The 21267-nt window shown below is 43.0% G+C and overlaps 1 protein-coding gene across 4 annotated transcripts in view; it reads left to right on the top strand.

Annotated features, from left to right (window-relative positions):
• The window catches only part of LDAH (lipid droplet associated hydrolase), a 193231-nt gene that overhangs the window by 6790 nt on the left and 165174 nt on the right, over positions 1-21267 (top strand). The window contains exons 1-2 of one of the 4 annotated variants that reach the window (XM_039532563.1): positions 2744-2964; positions 18557-18718. In XM_039532563.1, coding sequence (XP_039388497.1) covers positions 2934-2964; positions 18557-18718 — 193 coding nt within the window. In that variant the 5' untranslated portion in view covers positions 2744-2933. Of the gene's footprint in view, positions 1-2743; positions 2965-18556; positions 18719-21267 lie in introns of those variants that run through there. The other 3 variants (XR_005597012.1, XM_039532564.1, XM_039532565.1) reach the window with 3 other exon arrangements.

The following is a 21267-nucleotide window of genomic DNA, read 5'->3' as shown; positions in this document are numbered from 1 at the left end:
TCCAGACCACTAACAGGTGTTTTCTAACCTGCTCTTAAAAATCTCCAATGATAGAGATTCCACAACCCCCCTAGGCAATTTATTCCAGTGCCTAACCAGGCTGACAATTAGGAAGTTTTTCCTTATGTCCTACCTAAAGCTCCTTTGCAGCTATTTATGCCCATTCCTTCTTCTCCTATTCTCAAGGTTAAGAAGAACAATTCTTCTCCTTCCTCCTTGCAGCAACCTTTTATGTGCTTGAAAACTGTTATCACGTCCCCTCTGTCTTCTCCTTTCCATACTAAACAAACTCAATTTTTTCAATCTTCCCTCATGGGTCATGTTTTCTAGACCTCTAATCATTTTTGTTGCATTTCTCTGGACTTTCTCCAATTTGTCCACATCTTTCCTGAAATGTGGCACTCAGAACTGGACACAATACTCCAGCTGAGGACTAATCAGTGTGGAGTAAGCGGAAGAATTACTTCTTGTGTCTTGCTTACACAACTCCTAATACATCCCAGAATGATGTTCATTTTTTTTGCAATAGTCGTACATTATTGATTCATATTTAGCTTGTGGTCCACTATGACCCCCAGATCCCTTTCTGCAGTACTCTTTCCTAGGTAGTCATTTCCCATTTTGTATGTGTGCAACTGATTGTTCCTTCCTAAATGCAGTACTTTGCATTTGTCGTTATTGACTTTCATCCTATTTACTTCAATTTCTCCAGTTTGTCCAGAGCATTTTGAATTTTAATCCTATCCTCCAAAGCACTTGCAACTCCTCCCAGCTTGGAATGATCTAAAAACTTTGTGTACTCTCTATTAGCTAAATCGTTGATGAAGTTATAGAACAGAACTGGAACCAGAACTGATCCCTGTGGGACCCCACTCATTATGCCCTTCCCACATGACTGAAAACCACTGATAACCACTCTCTGGGAATGGTTTTCCAAACAGTCATGCACCCACCTTATAGTAGCTCCAACTAGGTTGCATTTCCCTATTTTTTTTATGAGAAGGTGATAAGAGACAGTATCAAAAGCTTCGCTAAATTCAAGATATACTATGTCTACCACTTCCCCCCATCCACAAGGCTTGTTACCATGTCAAAGAAAGCTATCAGATTGGTTTGACACAATTTGTTCTTGACAAATTCATGCTGACTGTTACTTATCACCTTATTATCTTCTAGATGTTCGGAAACTGATTAATCATTTGCTCCATTTTCTTTCCAGGTACAGAAGTTAAGATGACTGATCTGTAATTCCCCAGGTTGTCCTTATTTCCCTTTTTATAGATTGCCACTATGTTTGTCCTTTTCCAGTCTTCTGGAATTTCTCACGTCTTCCATGTCTTTTAAAAGATAATCGCTAACGGCTCAGATATCTCCTCAGTCAGCTCCTTGAGTATTCCAGGATGCATTTCATGAGGCCCTGGTGACTTGAAGACATTTAACTTGTCTAAGTAATTTTAACTTGTTCTTTCCCTATTTTAGCCTCTGATCCCACCTCATTTTCACTGGTATTCACTATGTCAAAATAGCAGAGACAGGGATGATGTAGTTTAGTTAGAATAGAAAATTCCAGAAGGTTCCAACAACGTATGTTTCTCTGACAGAATCTTTCATTTCTATTTCCCAGTAGAAAAAGTGTTATCTTAAATGAAAAACATATACTGTCTTGAAATGTGGCCACCGTATAACAGTGATTGGGCCATTATTTGGGCTGAGGGTGAAGAGGTAGATGGTGTGTGTGCGCTGGGGACTGAACTAGGGTGGCCAGAGATTTTGTTAAATTAAAAGCGCTATCATAGATTAATGTAATTGGCATCTACGTTTTAGGGTAACAATGCCATGCAATTTTAAAGTCCTGTACCATATTTACAAAGTACACCCATGCAATAGCACAGGCTTTTAACTGATAGTGTTTTCAATGTATATCACTGCATCTAGCTTTCTGATGACAGTCAAGATTTGTAACCCGGGGACTACAAGATAGTATTTTGATCAGCAATACACTAGGGCCCAGGCTGCCCTTTGAACTTTTTGATAAAAAAGGAAGCAAGGTAATGCCAGTCATCACACTATGGATTCCAGAAAGGGAAACTTTAGTCAATGCTGCTCATAATTCTCAAATCATTGAGCTATATTGAGAAATAATGATAAGAAGAAATAATCCCTCATTTGAAGGAATGTTATTAATTATAATCCCAAGATTACTCCAAATTTTGTGTCCACTCTCTTTTATTGCTAAAAATAATTAACAATGAATAACAAATTACGAAACTGAGGCTATAGAAAGAGGTCCTCATATTAAAGGAAGGAATCCCACAACATTTTAAGTTCCCTGCATGAATAATTTTTGTGTTCCTCTTTTTGAGTCTGTCACACAGCGTTTTTGGGCCTTGACAGCTTAAAAAGTACTGCCAGTCACCCTGGGGCAGGTCCCAGCCAGACCGGACACCTTCGTGCACTGCTAGTCACTGGAAAGGGGCATGCAGGTTGCCCCAGTGCGGTTTCTTTTCCCCTGTGAGGAGATGCAGGCAGTCAGGCCATGCTGCCAAGGGCTCTTTGCAGGGGGGCAGCAGGATCATGCCTTGGGGTGCCAGTGTCCCTGTGCGGGGTATGCAGGAGGGTGCCAGGTGCCTGCTGCTGTCCCCGAGGGCTACGCCAGCCACCCTGAGCGCAGCCTGCTGCCACCATGGGGGCCCTATCCCAGGGACCCAACTCCAGCTGGCACCAGGGCGCCCTGGTGGGGGGAGGGGGAGGCGCTGGCGCCATCATGTCCCTGGGCGCCGATCCCGCCCAAAGAGCCTCTGGAGACACGCTGCGCGCGCCAGGCTCCCCCGCCCCGGTCTCTGAGCTTCCGCTGCCGGGCGGAAGAAGCCGGGACGCACCCTCCTTCCGCCCGGCCTGGCAGACGCCGCTCGGCTGCCGGCGCGTGCAGCCCAATGACCGCGGACATGCGGGGCGCCGGGGAAGGTACGTGCCGGGGGGGTCCGGCCCGGGGCTTTCCATCCCCGCTCGGCGGCTGCTGCCCAGCGCTTTCCTACTAGGGCGGGGCCCTGACCCCGGCCTCCCGCGCCGTGCCTGGGGATAAGGCAATGGGAGGTGCCGTGCAGGAGGGGACCCTGCTGCCTGCAGGGTGGTCAGTGCAGGGCTCCGGAGCTGTGCCCGGGATAACGCTGCTGCTGCTCTCCTGATAGCGGATCAATTCCACTTCCAGATAATAGCCAAAGAACGGCGCGCGCAAAGCACTGCTCGTGCAAAGAGCAGCGCTTTTTTGCAGGCTGGTGCTGCAAGTAGACTATTATCATAGCGCCAGAAGCAACACTGCCTTACCGAATGATGTTGCATGCAGTGTATTCTCATACAACAATAGTACAAGAAAAAATATTAATTGTAGCAATGTATTGCGTGCAATAATAGTGCTGGAATAATACATTATAGAGTAATATTGTGTACAGTAATTCTTACACAATGATGATGCAGCTATACTAATTGTAGAATAACAGTGCATTAAATTTCTCATGTTATAACAATATTGCAAGAACTAATTTTATGCAGTTAGGCAAAATCAATGTAGTAATAATGTTACCAGTTGTAATATTTTTTCTGTTTATATTACTAATTCTAAAGGTAAAATCTCTCAGAATATTTGTTATGTAAGTAGTCTCTTAAATGTACATGATGCCTCTATAAAACAAGAAGAAAAACTCCATGGCCCAGGTCCCTGTAAACAAAAGGTGGGACTGACAAAGGGACTTAGGCGTTGCAGTGCTGAGCATCACCCAGCATTTTACTTTTAGATGCCTAGAAAATCACAGGATCAGCACTGGGATTCACTAAGCCGGGGGTCTCAAACATGTGGGCTGCGGCCTGCCATAGGTGCTGACTCCACCAGCAGCCAAGCTCTCCTCCCCTCCTCCACCTATCCTCCAGAGCTTCCTGCCACCAAACAGCTATTTGGCAGCACTTAGGACTTTCCAGGAGGGAGTGGGGAGGAGGTGGAGAAGGGGTGGGGCTGGGGCGGGGATTTGGGGAAGGGGTTGGAATAGGGGCAGAGAGGGCCTGGAGTTGGGGCAGGGCCTCATGGAAGGGGTGGAGTGGGGGCAGAGTGGGGGGCTTTAACCGAAGTAATTGTAAAAGAAAATGAATGTTTTGTCATTTGAGTGAGGTGCATTATTGAGTGTTTATATTTTATTAAACCCCCTCTTCACATTACACTTTTTAAAAAGTTAATACATTGACTTTTAATAGCATACTATATTATCTTCATTTTTTACTATACTTTTGTATCATTGTATGAAAAGCTTTTAGTGATGCAGCCCTCAGGCCAATGTGGTAGTCCTCATGTGGCCCTCGTGGTGATTTGAGTTTGAGATCCCTCCACTAAGCCAAGTCAGGAGCTCAGGCTCCCTATACAATGCTCAGGGAGAGAGAGGCAACTTAGAATGCAATGCACAAAAGCTTCCTCACTAGGTGTGGAGTCCTAAGCCAGTAGTTTTCAACCACGGGTATGTGTTCCCCTGGAGGCTACTCAGAGGTCTTCCAGGGGCTTTCAACTTATCTAGATATTTGCCTAGTTTTACAACAGGCTACATAAAAAGCATAGCTAAGATGATCTCCCTTGGCCCACACCGCTTCCCGCAGCCCCCATTGGCCTGGAACGGCGAACCGCGGCCAGTGGGAGCTGCGATCGGCCGAACCTGCGGACGCTGCAGGTAAACAAACCATCCCGGCCTGCCAGCAGATTTCCCTGATGGGCCACGTGCCAAAGGTTGCTGATCCCTGAATTAGTGCATGAATCCTGAAGCGGGGGTGAGTTTGTGCTCAAAGAGAAGGGCAGGGAGTGGAACGTGTAGTAAATGAGAGAGGGAGGAAGGCTTCAGCTATAGGATAATTTAGAGAGAAGGAATGAAAACTAAGGTTGAGAATGAGGGCCACATTCTCTTTTCCTGAGATAGGAGAGATTGATTTGCCACCAGGAAAATAATTGCTAATGAAGAGGGATGGAAGTTAGGCCCAAAGTATGAGTTAAATTGAAGCATCTATAACTCTTCAGTATGATAAATGCTTCCCCTCCTGATACTCCTTGTAAACCACCATCCCCTCTTAAGACAGAGTGAGAGAAGAATTGTCTTCTATCCTTTGTGCTCTGAACTTCCTCTGTTAAAGCATTGACCACTCTTTCACTCAGCTCTCTCCATCAAACACATTTTTCTTTGATAGAAACTTTCATTTCTGTTTCCCTGTAGAAAAAGTGTTATCTTAAATGAAAAACATGCACTGTCTTGAAATGTGGCCATCGTATGACGGTGATTGGGGCATTATTTGGGCCGAGGGTGAAGAGGTAGAGGTGTGTGCGTGCTGGGGACTGAACTGGGGTGGCCAGAGCTTTGTAGGGTCCCTGTAACGGGAGGAGCCCAGTGGTTGTGCCAAGAAATTGGTACTGAAAGGGCTCTCCATCAGTGCAGCTGGCTTGGTGTGCTGGGAAGTTGATCATCAGCTTCAAGTATGGATGCCTGGGCTTGAATATATCGCACCCAGGAGCAAAGTCCTAGGAGTTGAGAGTCTCGTTGCCAAGGTAGCGGCATGTCAACCACTCCCAGTGACATTACTGTCTTGAAGTGCGAAGGAAACCCTTCAAGCAACAGTACCTTAGTACAGAAGCACTGAACTACTCTCTACTTCAGGCCACCTGCTCAGCCTCAGTATTCCCACATACAGTCTCCCTTTACCCCCACCCATGGATCATCAGAGCAGATAACTTCTCTCCTCCACCTCTCATATACACCGCCCTCTTCAACTCATATCCCATTTTCCTCCCATCTCTGTCATGCACGTCCCTGTTTGTTATCTGTATAGTGGTAGTACCTAAAAGCTACAGTCATGGACCAAGACCCCATTGTGCTAGGTGCTGTGCGCCCTCACAGATCCACTTGCACATCATGTTTCCTCTTCCCATAATTCCAACACAGGTGGTTTCCATGCTTCTCTCAGGGCCCACAGCAACCCCACATGCTCCCTGTCACAGGGTGGCTGGCCCCTCTCTATGAAGTAGGTCCAGCATCCCTGTACCAGAACAGTTCTCCCATTTGGCCAGATAAGAGGGCGGGCTAGCACCTGGGGTCTATGGAGTATCAGAGACACAGCTAGTGAATAGAATCAGTGAGGAAAGGGCAGCTGAGAGCTTCCAGAGACTGTATGTTTGGGACCTAGGAAAAGGCTGAAGGTAGGAGAGCAGCAAGAGGGGTTTGCTGAGTGGTGGTCCCCAAGTCAGAGAACTAGAGATAGAAGGATGAAGGCAGGAGGACCAGTAGCCGAGGGAGGTGCCTGCTGGTTCTAAGCCAGAGAGCTGGAACCGAGGGCCAGAGAGGGCTGAATGCAGAGCAGCAGCAGAAGAGTTCACCTGCTGATCTCTTCAGGGGCGGAGAGCTGAATCCAGAGGAGCTATGAGAGGGCAAGGAGGCTCCCCAGCAGAGAGGCTGTGAGGGTTCTCACTGGGAAAAGTGAGGTTGCAGTCCAGTTGGAAGGGTGAGGGTGGCTGTTCTGGTACAAGGACAGAGGAGGATTGACAGAGAGTGTGAGCATGTTTGAAGATGCCAATGTGTGATGTATGGGGTGTTACTGGATGAGATGTTGGGTGATCTTAATGACTGTTTGCACTGGGGTGAGAAATGAACTATATGTGTTGAGACTTCATTCAGGATTAAATGAACTGTGTCTGGTAATAAACCGTGCTGATGGACTACTCGTGGATAAGCTTGCATGGAGTTATTGGGTTATCTGAGAAGGGAAACTGAGGCACAGATGCCTGTCGGGCTGTGTTCTGCCACAGAAGGGTGCTCCAGATGGGACTGCCAAGTCACACTCCTCTCCCATGTTTAGCACTTAGTACATACCAGAATCGATTGGTTTAAATGTTTAAGTCTGGGAGGGAAGTAGGAGGGGCATGGTAAGCAGCAAGAATATGCCCATGTTTGGGATGAGAGTGGAAATTTGTGGGTGGTGGAAGGGGAGTTATTTGAGGCTTATGAGAGGGGTGTTGGATGCGTTTACTGCTTATTTCCTTGCTTCTTATGGTGTATTTGGTTGATATGTGGGATACAACATAATTTGACACCACGCACAAACAAATACAATAAAAATGGTTAACTTTCAAGGCTTTCTTCATAAGTACAGCTCCTCTTGTAGTTGTGGGACTGAAAGATGTGCAGAAAGAAATCCCCTATTTGTCCACAGGCAGCAACAATGTGAGCTTTCCTGCTCTGCTTTGTCAAAGTGCTTTTGTGCTCATTCAAACATTGGCCTCTGCTGAGACTGCCCAAAGAGAACCACTGGTAGTTTTTTTTCACATGGACATTTGTTCACAAGAACTGGAGTGAGACCAGCTACTCATTATGGCCCTGATAGTAATGGCTTTATTTCATTCATCGCTGATCTTGGTTGGATGTGAACCAATAACTGAAAGGTGAAGAATCTGTATTTGGTTGAAAATCCTCTGAGTGATTCTTGCAAGTTAAGTCTGCAGCCAAGTAATGGCATTACATAGCAGCTTGACTGTAATTAGGGTGACCAGACACCAAGTGTGAAAAATCGGGATGGGGTGGGGAGGTAATAGGAACCTATATAAGAAAAAGACCCCAAAATTGGGACTGTCCCTATAAAATCGGGACATCTGGTTACCCTAACTGTAATACAGAAATGCCAGATAGAGGGGCAGTTACTATATGTGGAAAGGGAGATTGTTAGGGCATAATTCTTATTTCACTTACACTATTGTAATTTGGACTAGATTAAAGGTGCATCAGTGTAAATGGGAGAAAACTGGGTAGATAGTAAAAATGACAATCTCCTCCCAGTGGGTAACTGGATGCACTGATTCCCCTAAATACTATAATCTGTCATCTAGAGACAGTGGAGCAATCCTGATTTATGTCAGGTTTGTTTTTTGTTTTTGTTTTCTTTGTTACAGGACCAGGTTAAAAAAAAACACCCAAATTTCTTCGCTGACAATATTCAGCAGCCTGGAGCTAAAACCCTGGGCTCATGCAATATTATTACTGAGGATTGTTTCACAGGCAGTTTTTATTAGATACTAATTACAAGCGTTTGGTATACGTTCTTATCTGCTTCATTGTCTTTCCTTCTACCAGGAGTACCAGGAGTGGAAAATGGGAGGGATCAGCAAGGAAACCTACCTTATTGAGGTCAGAGGGTGCAGGGAAGCTGTGAGAAAGGCAAAGCGACGAGTGGAGATGGACCTAGCGAAGGGGATTAAAACCAATAGCAAACGGTTTTTTAGCCATATAAATAGGAAGAAAACCAAGAAAGAAGAAGTGGGACCGCTTAAAACTTTAAACGGAGTGGAGATTAGGGATAATCTTGGAATGGCACAATATCTGAACGAATACTTTGCCTCGGTCTTTAATGAGGCTAATGAAGGGCTAAGGAATAGTGATAGAGGGACCGATGGGAATGAAGATATGGGGGTAGACATTACGGTATCTGAGGTAGAAGCCAAACTTGAACAGCTTAACGGAAGTAAATCGGGGGGCCCAGATAATCTTCATCCTAGAATATTAAGGGAATTGGCGAGGGATATTGCTAGCCCGTTAGCGATAATCTTTAATAAATCACTAAATTCGGGGATTGTACCGACTGACTGGAGAGTAGCTAATGTAGTTCCTATATTCAAGAAGGGAAAAAAGTGACCCGGGAACTATAGGCCTGTTAGTCTAACATCTGTAGTATGCAAAGTCATGGAAAAATCTTAAAAGAGAGAGTGGTTCCGAGCATGAGGCGATGGCAACTGGGATAGATTACAGCATGGATTTACGAAAGGTAGATCGTGCCAAACCAACCTGATCTCCTTCTTTGAGAAAGTAACAGATTTTTTAGACAAGGGAAATGCGGTGGATCTAATATATCTGGATTTCAGTAAGGCGTTTGATACGGTACCGCATGAAGAATTACTGGTTAAATTGGAAAAGATGGGGATCGAAATGAAAATCCAGAGGTGGATAAGGAGCTGGTTAAAGGAGACTGCAGAGGGTAGTATGGAAGGGGGAACTGTCCGGTTGGAGGGGGGTTACCAGTGGAGTTCCTCAAGGCTCGGTTTTGGGTCCGATTTTATTCAATCTATTTATTGCTGATCTGGGAACCAAGAGTAGGAGTGGGCTGATAAAGTTTGCGGATGACACCAAGTTGGGGGGTATTGCCAATTTGGAAGAGGATCGGGATATTCTCCAGGGAGATTTAGATGACCTTGTAAACTGGAGTATTAGTAACAGGATGAAATTCAATAGTGAGAAGTGTAAGGTTATGCATTTAGGGATGTCTAACAAGAACTTTAGTTATAAGCTGGGGACGCACCAGTTGGAAGTAACGGAGGAGGAGAAGGACCTAGGAGTCCTGGTTGATCGAGGATGACTATGAGTAGGCAATGTGATGTGGCCGTAAAAGCTAATGCGGTCTTGGGTTGCATTAGGCGAGGTATTTCTAGTAGGGATAAGGAGGTGCTAGTCCCGTTATATAAGGCGTTGGTGAGACCTCATTTGGAGTATTGTGTGCAGTTTTGGTCTCCCATGTTTAAGAAGGATGAATTCAAACTGGAACGGGTACAAAGAAGGGCCACTAGAATGATCCGAGGAATGGAAGGCCTTTCGTATGAAAGGAGACTTGAGGAGCTCGGTTTGTTTTCCTTAACCAAAAGAAGGATAAGAGGAGATATGATTACACTCTTCAAATATATCAGAGGGATAAATACCAGGGAAGGAGAGGAATTATTTCAGCTCAGTGCTAATGTGGACACGAGGACAAACGGATATAAATTGTCAGTCAGGAAATTCAGGCTTGAAATTAGACGAAGGTTTCTAACCATCAGGGGAGTGCAATACTGGAACAGCCTACCGAGGGAAACAGTGGGGGCAAAGGACCTCCATGACTTTAAGATTAAGCTAGATAAGTTTATGGAGGGGATGGTATGATAGGATAACGGGCTTAGTCAATAGGTCAATTAAGTGCCACACTGGTAAATAGTACAATGGGTCAATGGTATGATATAACCTTTTCCAGAGGGTTTGGCTGGAGAGTCTTGCCCGCATGCTCGGGGTTCAGCTGACCGCCATATTTGGGGTCGGGAAGGAATTTTCCTCCAGGGAAGATTGGCAATGGCCCTGGAGGTTTTTCGCCTTCCTCCGAAGCATGGGGCAGGGGTCGCTTGCTAAGGAGTGGGTGGATCGGCTTATGTGGCCTGCATCTTGCAGGAGGTCAGACTAGATGATCATAATGGTCCCTTCTGATCTTGAATTCTATGATTCTATGAATTCTTCTAGCATCCATTTTTGCTTCCAAGCTGATACCACAGCACGCATGTGCTATAAAATCAAAGTCTTGCTGTATTAAAACTGTAGCAAAAAAAGGCACTGTAAGCAACAAGACATGTTTCTGGCATAACAATCCAAACTAAATTTGTTGCATTCCTTCATTTTTGGTCTGATTTATGGACTGATCCCTCAAATCCTGTTCATGTCAGTGGTCCTCATTCATGTCCCATTGGAGTTCTCAAGTGAAATTCCAGTCCCAGTGAAGTCAAAAGGAGTATTGCAATTGAATTCACTGGGTCCAGAATTTCACTGCTCCTGTGAGACTTGCTTCTGTGAATAAGATATTGTAGGATCAGATTATATGTAAACTCTTCAGAACAAGGCAGTTAGACCAGATTTTGAACTCTGTTGCCCAAGTGTAAAGCCCAGCTAATACCACTGACTCTCTAACAAAGCAACTACAATTTACTGAAGTTTGTAGATTTGTGAGTATTGAGCAATTTAATAAAGCAAGGGTAATGCATCCTTTATTTTGACAATCATTAGGTTTAATTATTTAGTTACTATTTCTATTTGCATATTTGCCAAATGTTGATTAGCAAGGGTCTGCTGTAATTAAAACATTTGTCAAAATAAATGAACAAAGTTATAGTGCAATATCCTTGTTCCACTTGCCCCATTTTTTCACAGATTTTGCAAAATTCAATAATTTGCAAAGGGACTTCCAATCATTACTGTGAATTTGTAAGATCTGTTTTATTTCTTAATGATTAAGTCAAACCCAGAAAGTTTTAAACTGAACCATTTTTTAAAACAAATAGTTTTTCTTCACTCAAACTCTTTTGGTCTTATGCAGTTGCTTATTGTGTCTTGCAACTTTATTTTAGAAAAATGTGTATTGACACAGTTGTTCATTTTAAAATAAGTACGTGCAAAGCATTGCATTAACTCTCACTATAGAGGAGATGTAAGAACATGACTGGGAAAATCAGGTTTTGGTCCTACCAAATCTGTTAGGGTTCCTTAAAGTAAACTGTGAAACAAAAACCAAAAAGTGTTGACTGTGCCTTTCACTGCACCTTGGATACTTAAAATCAACTTCATTATCTTTTGTGGGTAAATCAGGGCCTGGTGTTGGGAACTCTGGGTTCTATTTGTGTCTTTTAATGTAGGATTCTTCTGCCCTTTAGAAAGTCATGTCTGCCTTCTATTTTACAGAGAGAGAAACTAACACCACTCACCTCCTATGGTTCCTATGAGGCTTCATTCATTCATATTTGTAGAATGCTTTGAGATCCTAATATAGAAGATGCTGTATGAGAGTAAAATGTACAATGAATCTGTAACCCCTTGGGCCTTCATGCTTATCGCTGTGCTGCTTCACACACCCACACAGAAATTCAGGACAGCAGTGGGGAACAGAGCTCAGATGCTATTGCTGAAAAAGTATGCAGGCCATCCATACCCCTTGAGCTATCAGAAACTCTTGATTAATGCTATTTAAAAGAAAACATCGCATCCCCTCCCCCCATTCACTGCAATGAAAATTTAATTTGCTTACAGTCTAGTTCTGGTGGAACTCTGGACCTCATATGATCTGTATTGCTGACTCATTGTTTCAATTTAAATTGGAGCCTACAATCTGTTTTTCTACTTATTACCCTCATTTTCTTTTGATATTATGCTTTATATACAGTACTTAAGTACTCTAAAACAGCACTTTGTGAACATTTCAGTACGTTTACATTTCTGTATCACTTACACCTGAAAGTAGAAAAAAAAAGTATTTTTTTCCTCCATCCAGATCTTGGCCTTCTCTACACACAGTTTGAACTGTGATTTTAATTAAAATCCAGTTCAGAAATTGATGTAGTTAAATTGGTGCAATGCCCCTGGGTATAGATATTCTTATTTCAAATTAAAAGTGTCCATACAAAGGGCGGCTGCACCAATTTCACATAAATTGATTTAGTGCTCCAACTGTGTTTAGACCTGTCCTTAATGTTTTAAGAAAGGCCTGAGATCTGGATCTTAGACTGGAAGAATGGAAGGCCTAAACTAATGCCCATTGAAGCTAATGATAATTTGCTCATTGATTTTGGTGAAGCCTTGACTGGTTCTGTTGTATTTCAATGGAATGTATAGGACCAGCATTAAAGGTATTAACATGACTCTGTAACTGTCCAACATTAAACAGTTTTAACCAAGGTTCAGCATTTGGTATACAGAAACCTCAGCCTGCTCAGTGTCATGGCAAATACACCATTAAAAATATTTAAAACTCTTTATTAAGGTTACAAAAAAAAGAGGGAGGGGAGAGAAAAGGTTAAAGCAGTGATCCCCAAACTTTTCGTCTAGCGGAGGCCAGACGAAGGACCGTGGCGGCAGTGGAGCATCCGCCGAAATGCCGCAGAATTTCTGTGGCGTTTCGGTGGCGATGCCTCTCGGTGACGCCACTTGCCGCCGACAAGTGACGTCATCGAGAGGCATCGGTACCGAAACGCTGCAGAAATTCGGCGGCATTTCGGCAGATGCTCCACCGCCGGCCAGGATGCGGGAGCATTTAGATGCCCCTGTGGGCGCCGGGTTGGGGTCCCCTGGGTTAAAGCATTTGAAATACAGAGTATTAAAAGCAAAGCTTTTATTTTAACAACATCACTTGTTTCCTTTCTCTTTAGCTGGAGAGAGTCTTCAGATGGGAAAAAACCCTTAGCTGGTAATAACTGTCCTTTTTTGGGGAAAAAGAGAAAAAGTTAGTTGAGATGGGCTGAAACTGTTATCGCTATTGTTTAAAGTCTGATTCCATTTCCTAGAGGATAGAACAAGGCAAACACGCATAAGAGGGGAGAGAAAAGAGCAAAACAGCAAAGATAGAAAATGCAGCTTCTGCCTCTGGTGTTGACTTTTTGTAGCAGCGAAGGTGTAGTCAGATACAGGCACGGTGCAAGGTTTTATCAGCCATTCTGATACCTGGCAAACTTGTACCATTATCGAGCTATTTAAGACATTGCTTTTAACTGCCTCTTTGGTCATAGGCTTACAGCAATATTGCAAAATATACAGGCTGTTTTGGCTAAACCGGATTTCTGTTAAACAGGAGGCAAAAGGAGAGAGATAGGAAAGAGAAGAAATAAGGTGGGGAAGGAAAAGGACACAAGGGGGGAGGGTGGGGAGAGTGACTAAACCTCACATGTGAGATGGTGTTTGGGATTTAGCCAGAGCTGGTGATGTCAATTGAGTTCTCTCTTTATCTCGATCTGGTCAAGACATCTCCTGGGATTAGGATGATGAAGGCCCAATGATGTTATGTTGGATCCTGTGGTCCCAGGAAATGTTGAGGGGATGAGGTGGGCCGTCATAATGGAAAGCTCACTCCTTTCTGTTCTTTCAGTTGATAATAGTTGCATTCACCTCCCAAAGTCTCTCTTTTTTAAAGGACCCCAAAAGGGAGTGATGGCTGGAATTGCCCGTCCCTTCATTATTTTGTTCACCAGTTAGGCCTCATTTCCGACTCATCATATTTGGTTCCTGGATTTCCATTTCCACACTTCTTTTGTTTATCAGACATCATCTGAACACAGTCCTTGAGTTATCTCAATAGGCCTTTTCATTTGGATTAATTCAGTCTTTGTCTCACTTTTGCACCTTTTCCCATCAACATTCATTGTTATAAGTAATTGTGACACTTTATGAACTTTCACTTGTTTTTCACAGTTGAGCTTACGTTTAGGGTAAACTTGTAGGCCCATTTATCACAGTAGCCCCTGTGATGGTTCTCAGGGAACCCAAGATTCAGAGTCACCTTGTTACCCCTCTGCCTATAGTATAAGAAGGTCTTGCTTTTGCTTACCTGGGTGTTGGCTCCTTGACCCAAGCACACTCTTCTGAGCTATGCCAGCTCTTTCTTTGCCTTTTGGATTAACAGTGGGTGCACCCCAGTCCCTGAGTTCTTTTGAAGTGTTTCCCTGTAGTGTTCAGCCCTTTCTCCACTGAACAAAAATACCAGGTCTGCTGTCCCCAAAAGACCACTATACACACCAGCTTGTAGAATTCAACTCAGGATCAGCACCTTGCTTAATGTTACAGCACATAGATATATGAACGGGGAAAACAAGAATAGGTTTATTATCAAAGATTTAAATGTTAGTGAGTCAGAATATTGGCAGTAAAAGGTTGCATATGAAACAAAATCATAACATGCTTTCTAGAGACTAAACTTTAACAGGTTTAAAAGGAAGTATTTCTTCACACAACGCACAGTCAACCTGTGGAACTCCTTGCCAGAGGGTGTTGTGAAAGCCAAGACCATAAAAGTGTTCAAAAAAGAACTAGATAAATTCATGGAGGATAGGTCCATCAATGGCTATTAGCCAGGATGGGCACGGATGGTGTCCCTAGCCTCTGTTTGCCAGAAGCTGGGAATGGGCAACAGGGAATGATGGATCACTTGATGGTCACCTGTTCTGTTCATTCCCTCTGTGGCACTGGCATTGGCCACTGTCGGAAGACAGGATACTGGGCTAGATGGACCTTTGGTCTGACCCAGTAGGGCTGTTCTTATGTTAGGTTAACCTCCTATCTCAAGAAATTTATCTCACCCCCAAAAGTCCTCTGCAGCATTTCGACCAAGGTTGGCTGATATCCCATTTTCATCAATGTAAACGCATTACCTATGTAAGTGTAGGAAAAGAGCGTGTCTTCTTTGCCTTCTCCTTATACTCCCCAAAGTTTGTCTGTGCATAGAGACAGTATAACCCCCCAGGGCTTCTTTTTCCTGAGTGCTCCTTCTCTGTTGACTTCATCTGTAAATGGGTATCCATTATGTTAGTTTTCAGTGTTTGATTTACTTCTGACACAGAGAGAGGTGAATAAAGATCTCTTTTCTGACAGAAAACCTGTTTGTTTTTTTAATTCTTGTGGTGGCTCATACCTTGATACATTTAAGACCTCACATGGCATTCTTTGGTGAATCAGAATATACATACCAGAATCAGGACATTGCTGTAACCTCTTTGCCAGTTGGCATTAAGGGTTTCTTGGGTAACAGCCCCCAGTGATGATAGATGTATAAAATAACATTGAAACAGGGCCAAGCTTATGACTTTACAAGTCTTTTGGTTTGACAAATGCACCTGCCACTTCTTGATAAATGAACCTTCTGGCAAACATTCATGTGTGTCATAGTTCATGTTGATGACAATTTTATTCATCTTAATTATCACTTCAAAAGTTTTTTTTTCTCCTGCTGATGATAGCTCATCTCAATTGATTAGACTCTTCCTGTTGGTATGCATACTTCCACCTTTTCATGTTCTCTGTATGTATAAATATCTCCTGTCTGTGTGTTCCATTCTATGCATCCGAAGAAGTGAGCTGTAGCTCATGAAAGCTCATGCTGAAATAAATTTGTTAGTCTCTAAGGTGCCACAAGCACTCCTGTTCTTTTTGCGGATACAGACTAACACGGCTGCTACTCTGAAACTTATTCATAACTAGTGAGTTAATGAACACACACATCTTTTTAACTAATATTACAGATGTGTCTAGAGGTGAACAAAAGCTCCTGGTTAACAAAATTATCCAGTTCCCAGGTGACAGCCACTTGGATACTAGAAAGTGTCTAAATGATGAATATACATATTGGTTGTTATGTTTGTATGGCCCTTATATTTTCATATTATAGTGCATTGTTTTCTTTTCTATTGCTGTATTCAGACAATTAAAGAATTAAGAAAACACATTCAAATTAAATTTTGACACAGATATATAATTTGAACAAGCCAACGTAGCTTTAGATGATGAAGACCTTTCCTTGCATCCTATAAATATTCCCAGACAAAAACGACATTATAGTGGAAGTGAGGTTGAGGGTACACACAAGGGTGGGAGGCAGGGTACTGGACTGTGGCCTAAGAAATGTGGATTCTATTTCCAGTTTGACCACTGACTGGCTGTGATGTTGGGCAAGTAACTTCTTTGATGCTTTCCTCTGCCACCCGTTATCTGACTTGTCTATTTAGATCAGAAGGTCTTCAGGGTAGAGACTGTCTTTTACTATCTGTTTGGACAGCACCTACCACAACGAGGGCTCTGATCTCAGTTGGGCCTTACTTGAATACAAATTAGGGATGATGATGGTAACACACATCATTATATCATGCTGATATCCCCTCCCATTCCGTGTTTAGTAAAACTGGTATGTTAGTCTTGTTGAGCCTGTCATGGGTTCCACTCACTGCAGGTGGAGCGCTGGGGATTATCTCTTTGCAGATGTGAGGCCCCCCTTCTGTTGCTCACCGCACGCCTGGCTGCTGCTTTCTCTCTCACTCTCTGAGGCTCAGTGTGACTTGGCTCTGCAGTCACTTCACTGTGCATGTTTCCACCTTCTGGGGTCACAAAGCCTTTCCTTACCAGCTGTCTTCCCATTCACTGCCCCATGGTGCCGCTTCCCCAGCGGCTGGTAGGGCAACCCAGGCCCACCCTCTATTCCGGGTTCCAGCTCAAAGACCCTCTAATGAGCAACTGAGGTCTGTCCCATTCTGGACCTTACTGCCTTTCACCTGAGCCTTTTCTAACCTTCTGGCTTCCCTCCTTTCCTGCGTTTGCCAGACCCAAAACTCCCTCTTCCCTGTAGGCTACTTGTTTCTGTAGCCCCAAACAGACCTCCCTTCTCCCATGGAGTGATTGCAGAATACTTCCCTGCAGCCCCTCTGTGCTATCAGCTCCCTGGCTTTATAGAAGCCCTGACTGTTGCTGCACAGGTGAGCTTCCCCTAATTAGGGCCTTTCTCTTCACCTAAATTCTTCCAGTTTGTAGCCTAATAGGTTAATTGGCCTAACTGGCTTCCATGAACCCCATCAGGGTAAGTGTGGGGTGAGCACCCCATCTCAGAGATGCAGAGAGTAATTGTTATTCATACATAGTGAGATTAAAGGGGGGAACATAATTTTTACTACCTTACCATTGTTTCATGTAATGCCTAAGGGGGAAAATATTCTCTCTCCTTTTTTTTTTTCCTTCCAGTTTGTTTTTAGTGTGCAGTTGTGCCTAATCAATGCACTGTTTCTTTCCTTTTAGACAAGGATCTGCCCATTATAGCCACCTGGGTAGAACCTTGCTCCCACACAGAGCTCCCTGGATTTCCATGGCCTGCTTGCTTGGATCTGAATACAGGACCTGATTCTTAGCTAGTCAGTTTTCCACTGTTAGTTTTGTTTTGGGTCTTTGCATTCAGTTTCAGGGGAGAGGAAAACATTCTTTAAAAAGTTAGGAATATGTCATGTAAAATCCATAATAACTGACAAAGGGAACTCGGAGACAGAATCAGTAACTTAAAGTACTTAAGACCAGATTTGATGCTGACAGCTTCACTTAAACGGTGATGCTGTGTTACGTCTGTTCCTTGGTCAGTAGTGTCCACTTGCAGTGATGTCTTGTCTTGTCTTATACAACATGTAGCATCTTCAGTATTAGTGTCTTCCACTTGTGGCTCTCAAAGCACTTTATAAACATTGTCATTTGCCACAGCTCTCCTTAACTTTCCTTATCACCATTTTATGGTGTGAGAAACTGAGGCACAGAAGTTATTGAGTGATTTGTCCAAGAAGTCACACAGGAAGTTTGGAGCAAAGCATCTTTTGTGCATTAGCATAGAACCCAGTTGTCTTACTATGGCCACAGTTCAGCAAGGTACTTAAGCACATGCCTGGCTTTAAGCATCTGAGTCAGTGGGGTTACTCACATTGTTGAAAGTTTATCTTGTTGAATGAGGACCTCCTTGTCCTGTTTTAGTAAATATGAAGTAATCCTTCTCTGTTATGTTTCTCCTGCTATTGGACCAAAAGTAAAAACTGTAAATATATAGCTTTGGGGGTGATTTCTCCTTGTCCAGAACCCCCCCCTGTCAGTCTTTGCACTAGCAGCTTTACAATATGAGATGTATTGCAAGATGGAAGGACCCAGAGGTGTAGCAGGTGTAACAGCTGTACTGTGTTATAGCCTGATTGGGGGTGCATGACTCTAACATACACACTGATCAATTTAATGGCCTCTGTATCTTTATACAAATGTCTACAGTATACTAAAGCAGCTCTCACTGAATCAGGCCATTGTTTAGTTGAACACTGGACATGGGAACTGGGTTTCTTTGGTTATTTATGGTTTAATGATGGTGTATAGTGCTGTGGTGCTAATCATACATAGATAATTACTGATATGTTATAACAGCCTCTTGTTCTGTTTAGCAGAGAGCACAAGACCAGGATCAGAAGAGCAGGTCCCTCTGTATGAAGAATTTATTTACTGTTGTGGAGCTGCTACTCAGGTCTTAAAGTGTGGGCCCTGGAAAGACCTCTTGGAAACTGAAAGTAAAACTCTCCCCAGGCTCTTATTTCTGATTATTCCAGGTAAGTTTAGAAAAAATGCAAAGCTCTAATTAAAAGGACACTGTCAGGTTAAAATTAAATATGACAAAATTACTCAATTTGTCACACAGGGAGTTTGAGGTAGAGGCAGGAATAGAACCCAAACTCCTGATGCTTTAATCACAAAAACATCCTTCATCTGGTTTCTTATGATCTATATTACAAGTAGTGCTTTACATGAATAAAACTGAAAATTTACGAAGTCTGATGTGCTCCTTATGCTATTTATTTGCTTTCTGCATCATATTTATCTTGAACAGCTGAAGCAGGCAGGCCAGTTTTGCTTCTCTTCCTGGTCTTTTTCACTTTGCAGATCTTGTCCTTTAGGGTAATACTGCCTTGTCAGCCTTGCACACATGTCCAGTGGATGATTAAATTCACAGGGAAGAGTTTCAGTTGCAATTTAAAAGAAAATAATTGATTACAACTTCTTCTTATGTGAGCTTTGTAATATTTTTCTTTAAGAAATCCTAGATTTTGAGCCTAAACTACCCTTTAAATCAACTGATATAACAAATATCCAAGATTATTACTTAAATTACATTATTAAATTTTGTACAGACAAAACTGTTAACACTTGCCAGATTAAATAGAGTTAAGATTTAAGAGGCGAAAACTAGCTTCATTGAAACCAACGGGAGTTTTGCCATTGACTTCAGTGGAAGCAAGAGTTGTCCTCCAGTGATCCAGTATAGCACAACAATTATAATTATGTTGAGTGACTTCAATAAAGAGGATTTTAGTCAAACACATGAAAAGGAAACTGGAAAACCAGAAGGGTCATTCATTGCTTCACTGTTTCTCAGGCAATTGACATTATCTCTAAAATACAGTACTGTGATAGAGAGAAGAGAGTTAAAAGTACCAAAATAGTTGCCCCCTCAAGCCCAATATACGCAATCACTATCCTCCTGAATTCAACAGAAACCCTCTTTATCTGGTGCTATAAATAACTACTCAGGGGCAAGTCCAAAAAATTAATTGTTTGGGGTATGGTGTATTTGGAAACAAGTTGCATCATTAAAAATAGATGCTCTGATCTTACTTCAGTGGTAGTTGGCCTCTTAGCATCAGGCCTATAAATGTTAATTGTGTGAAAATACATTAAACGTGTATTAATTCTGGACTGTGATTGGCAAAACCCACCCAATGCCTTAAAAACATTGTGTCCATTTCTATAGCAAAAAAGCATGCTGTTTCCATTGTTGGATTCTTATGCAAGGTTTTGGAAGCCTCCCCAAAAGTTGTGTGTATTTGATATTTCTGGGCATATCTCTTTGGGACTTGGGCACTACATTTTGTGTGGTACCTACTGGCGTTGGATAATCATGTCATTTTAACACATCAGCTAATGTTAAAACTATCACTATTTAACTGATAGTTGAGAAATAATGCTCCTAATTAATTAATAAAAATCAGACAGCCACCTTTTCAAGGGTGAAGTAAGCACCAGCTAACACAAGTAAGGGTGGCAGAATCTGTTCCTGCAATGACCTCTGTATGGGCAGACCCCCACCGAAGTCAGCAGAGCTCTTCAAATGAGCAGGATTGGGACCAAAGTCTGTAGCATGCAGTCTGCTTTCAGTGGATATACTTCTGGAAGGCCAAAACAGATCTGCTGAATTAAATAAGTGTTGTCCCATCTTGTAGATGCTTTCCTGAACATTGCTCCTGCATTCAAGTGGTGAAGACGGGAAAAGAATTGTTATGTGTGAGGCAGTGGAGTGGCAGCAGTACATTGATATAGTTTCCGAGAGAACCATTCTGCAAAAACTTTGTAAACATCTTTTGGCCAAAGGAGCAGAAGTGAAATGTTCATAGCAACATTTGTCCTTGCGGTCTGGGAGGCTTTACTAACAGCTGATTCACGTTTTTACCATTTATTTTCAGTACAAATTGGAAGTTCCCCTGACTGTGAAAACAATTTTTTTTAAAAAGAAACAGGTTGCTAAACAAAATTTTGGACTAAGGAATAATGAATGATGGTGAGGGCATTTCCTGGCAGTCAGTAACCAGCTGGAGGAGCTGAGAGCCCTTGGCTCTCCCCCAGTCCCATAACCAGATGATTGTTTTTTCCGTTTTCACAGTTTATAGTAGCAATAATGACCTCCTGGTTCCTAGCAGTTAACAAAGTACCTTCTTACGTGTTAAAAAGTTAAAAATTGAATGACACTTTACCATGGATACAGTGATCTGTTTACAGGGCTAATCTTTGCTGTAGCAGTTAGCAGCTGTAGAGTAACCAACCAAGATTTGATTCTGATTAAGTATATACTGTATGTATTGTGGCAGAGCTCTGACCTTGCTCCCGTGGGTCCTGCGCTTTTAGGCAGTTTATGCTAGCGTCAGTGGCTTACTGTGACCTTCCACGTAGCCCTTCTCTCTCTAAGGCCAAGGTTACAGTCTACTGAGCCCTTTTCATCGTAGGCCTGCAAGGAGGTTGGTGAGAGAACTCCCACAGTCTCTGTTGTCCCTGGGAGCTTATTTCAGAACAGTTTAGCCTCCTGTCCTGACAGGGGCCTGACTTCCCC

Source organism: Mauremys reevesii, linkage group 3 (assembly GCF_016161935.1).
Source record: "Mauremys reevesii isolate NIE-2019 linkage group 3, ASM1616193v1, whole genome shotgun sequence".
Classification (NCBI taxonomy): Eukaryota; Metazoa; Chordata; order Testudines; family Geoemydidae; genus Mauremys; species Mauremys reevesii.
This window is presented reverse-complemented; position numbering and strand designations above follow the sequence as displayed.